Source organism: Phocoena sinus, chromosome 1 (assembly GCF_008692025.1).
Source record: "Phocoena sinus isolate mPhoSin1 chromosome 1, mPhoSin1.pri, whole genome shotgun sequence".
In the NCBI taxonomy this organism is placed as follows: Eukaryota; Metazoa; Chordata; class Mammalia; order Artiodactyla; family Phocoenidae; genus Phocoena; species Phocoena sinus.
The window spans coordinates 174,254,764-174,259,113 of NC_045763.1; the positions used below are offsets into that span (position 1 = coordinate 174,254,764).

Below are 4,350 nucleotides of genomic sequence, written 5' to 3' on the forward strand. Positions count from 1 at the left end.
AGTGGACCCTAAGGGGCAAACGTAAGTGGGAAGAAACTAGAAAAGTAAAACAAACTGATGGTGAGCAGCAGTGGACATGCTTGCAGTGAACTCAGTTACAAAGTCTCTGAAGGTAGGAACGGGAGGATGGAATCCAAAGGACCAATACTTCTTCCATTATGACAAAAAGGGTAGATGAGAATGTAAAGTTTGAAGGTGGGTAGCCAGGAAATGGTGAGTTATCTGGCTAGGACAATAAAAGCCTTTTATCTTTCATAGTGTGATATCACATTTACCATATTTTTCAGATTATGTCCCTGAATCTCATTAACACCAAGTGTCTTCCAAACTCAGTTACATGTTCATGTAAAAGAATCTGGTACTGTAGGTATTGCACACATATGTAACAACCTGCTTTTCTACGATCAACCCTTTTTAACTCAGATTTTGGACAATAGTCTGACAAGCTCATTCTGAGAAAGATCCAAATACACATTTTGTAAGATTCCAGTTTTTAGCTTATTGTAGATGAGACTGAAGAACTGAAATTCTGCCTGATGATGAGATATGTACCTGCATGGCAAAATGATCAAAAGCTTATAACTCTGTTCTAGTTAATAGAAATAACCATGAATTAAATACTGACCCACCCCACCATCAAGAGCCTATTTCATAATAAATGTTAGACTATTCCACCTCCAAACTTTTCACTTATCTAGCTCCAAACTCTAGCATTCTTATTCTTACTACTTATACCCTTTCTACTCTGTGGTATCCTGGTATATAGCCTGGATGATTTCCTTTGAGCTTCAGGTGCGAAGCCACTAGCAAAAAAATGTTTAAATCTGTTCTCCCAGGATCTTAAAGATCTTATCTTTATGACAGCTCCCATAAATCTTATAAAATGATCATTAAATACTGATTTACTCAATTAATTATAAAAACTTAAGTGTTTAGTATTTGGTCATGTATACAATTTAAAAAAATACATCAACAGAAAACTTTCTGAATGTCACTAGACAATGAATTAAGCAAACCTTTACTGAAGCTTAAATTATGGTACAGAAATACATTTCAACTGATTTAAGTCCAACACCATGAAGAGAGAAATTATGGCACCAAAATTTTCCCTTCTCTATCATACACACTGAGATTAATTTAGATTACTATTCAATCTATCGTTTTCATTTTTCTAGGCTTTGTTCCATACAAATTTGTGCAGTTTTTCTACATTAAATAGAAATCTTAAATCTATTAACGGTGGGAGGGGGGAATCAGACCTCAAGCCAATAAATGTTCATCAAATCTACTGGAACACTTCAAGAACAAAATCCACTTTGAGCATTGGTCCTTATAATAACACCAAAACATTAGGTACTGCACGCTAATTACACAATCGGACTGATCCATTGATTGAAATCTTCTTCAATGAAGCTTTGAATCAACATGTTTACAAGTCAGAAGTATTCCAACCACTTGATTTCAAACCAAGTAGAATTTATGTTTAGAAACACTAAAAAAAAAAGTGTTTCATTTATAAATACAAAAACATCACTGCATCAATCCAGAAAGAATCAAAAATTGTTTGAGGACAAGAAGAAATACAAAATTGAGTCAACTTTGCTCTTTTCTCAGCTGCTTAAATAAATGTCCATATTAGCAAATACAGCTAAAAGATGCCAACTCTTTTAAGCCTGTATTTCTGGTCATTTCCCATTGACCATTTTGGAATTTTGTATGTTATGTTTTATGGATAGCATTCTGCTTCACTGTGTAGTATGTCTGAATAACCTGAACAGTTCTCATTCATCACTTGATGCTACTCCATGGTGAACGAAATACCAGTAAGAGGAGCCGTCAGAACACTATCACATGCATCACAAAGTCACAGAGGTTTTTAAGTCACAAGATGGCAAAGACATCGATTCTGCTTTAAACCAAAGTTTATGGCATATCCTTAATAGAAATCAGTGGAAATGGCTACGAAAGTAAAAGTAAAGGTGAATCATCTGAGCTGGCTTGACTTGTTGAATCCAATACAACCTTTATCTTAAATCTCCTTGCTAACAAATTTAGTGATAATTCTTTTATACTACCACTTAGCAAGTTAATAAAGGCATGGTACTCATGAGAAACTAACCTCATTTAATGGGGGGCACAGAATGGCATACAGTTTCCATACAGTTCTATTCTATACAGCCAATATTCCCTCGTATCAATCCACACCTTCTTTGCTAATCAACACCAGCTTATTCCAAAAGAGCTCATGGTAACAAAAAATGCCAGACTCCCTTGACCTTAAAAGAAAATTAAGCCCAGGGTCCATTCCCCACTTCCCCCTCTGGGGTATAATGTTAGTGTAAACCCACAGTGTAACAGTGTATTGCTTTGTGGAGGGGCTGTGGTTGGGAGGGAGACACCATGGTGAGGAACGAATCAATTAAAGTCACACAAGTATAGGAAGCAGTGAGGTAGTAATACACAAAATGGATAACTGCAGTCATTTTCTTAGAGGACTCGACTCGTGGAAGAAGAACTTTGATTGGTGCTGGAAAAACATCTGTATGAAGGAGAAATTTGTTTCAATAACATTAGTAGAGAATATGTTCTAGAAGGTGGAGGTAACTAGATGCAAAATCCTGGTAGCAATCTAATAGAACAGTCCCAGATGGCTAGGCTGAGGCCAACACCTAATGAGGACGAAAGCCTTGTCTGTGGGGAATTTTGGATGTTACCTGGAGAAATATTACGCTGTGCATAAACCAGATTGAATTGTTTTCACAAGTGTTGTAAAGTTTCATATAGCAAAAGGTTTTTCTACATGCACTTCAATTTCACAGCAAGAACGGCATGGGATACCTAAACACAGAAGAGAGCATTCATGCAAGATATCCAACTCCTTGATATAATATGCATACAATTCAAAATGATTACACTATCATCACATCTAGGGCTTTCTGCAACTACAAGGTGGTGGTCATGGAAAGCGTGGCCTTTGCTATCAATATCTAAAAAGCAGCCACCACCTTCTTCTATGTGTGTTCTCTTTTTGTGTTTTTTCTTAATTTTTCTTAATCAACTCTGCTGTTGCTGCTTCTTAGCAAAACTGGTGAAAACAAAACTGTAATCATTGAACATAGCTCTCTGGCAATCAAGAGGTTTAAAACCTTCAATCTTCTGGGGCGAAGGAAGTACTGTGAGACATTTAGAACTCTGATTTACAGAGTGGTCACAAATTCCTGGCTTGAAGACTTCCACAACTTTCCTGATCAGGTCATCATAGGAGGTCTGACTTAAGTTTGTTTCAAGCTAACATAAGAAAATTCTGGTTCTGGAGTGATGTGAATAGTCCAATAAGTTCCATCCGATTTCGTTCCATTCATTGAATACCCACAAGGATTGAACAGTGTGGCATCAATGACAGAAACTGGTATCAGGTCATGAATTCCACTCTCACGAATGACATCCTTTGCAGTAACACCATCTTTCCTGTAGAACCGGTCCATAACCGCTGGGTCAAGCTCATTCATCAGAATTTCCAGGGTTTGATCTGGCTGATTGATTACCCGACTCTCTGGGGAATCCAAAGTATATAAGTACCAACAATCAGAATTCATGCGTCCCATAGTATATGCTGCTCCATTTGGGAAAATTGCATTAAGAAACTCTATTTCTTCCTGGAAATTCCGGTGTGGGTACCCTTGGTGAGGTGGCTCCATGAAATTCTTAGGAGAATAAAAGAAGCTTTGAGTTGAGTCAAACCCACTGTAATCCCTAGCAAGTTTCAACAGGGGAACCAGTGCTTTCAGCAAGAGGGTGGTACCACATGTTTTCAAAATGAAACGTCTCTTGGAGACAAACATGCTACTCTCACTGAGTACACAAGCTTCCTGCTTGTCAGCTTTTGTCACACGTATGATTGAACATTGCACATCCTTCAAAAGTATGTCCCATACTTTTGTATGTCCCAAAAGTATGTCCCATACTTTTGTATGTCCCAAAAGTATGTCCCACTTGGATCTTGGGATGGTGCGAAGATCCCCAGATCCTTGGTTTGCGTCAGGTTGCTGCCTGGAGAACCAAACCTCCAGCAGTTTCTCGGTCCCTTCAAAAAAATGTGCAGCTTCCATCACCATGAGATTAGCTAACAACCAAGAACCACAGAAAATCAACTAAATTAAATCTCTTCTCCCGCCACTGCCGCCGCTGCTGCGGATTGTTCCAGCTGTGTTACTAAAGTTCAGGTTCTTTTTTTGCTATAATTTTACATTAACTTTTTTTTTAAAAAGGGTTAATAAAATTTTCCCAGCTTTTTTTTTTTTCCGTGAGCTAAAGTTGAAGGTGAGTCTCTTGGAAGTAGAGGCAGATACA

At 37.8% G+C, this 4,350-nt stretch overlaps 1 protein-coding gene across 1 annotated transcript; it reads right to left on the reverse strand.

Annotated features, from left to right (window-relative positions):
* Nucleotides 1–3,054: 3,054 nt before the first annotated feature.
* LOC116739905 (S-adenosylmethionine decarboxylase proenzyme-like) lies at nucleotides 3,055–4,109 on the reverse strand. Its single transcript, XM_032604795.1, is given in 3 exon segments — nucleotides 3,055–3,287; nucleotides 3,290–3,926; nucleotides 3,987–4,109. Coding segments are annotated over 3 exon segments (993 nt in total).
* Nucleotides 4,110–4,350: the final 241 nt, after the last annotated feature.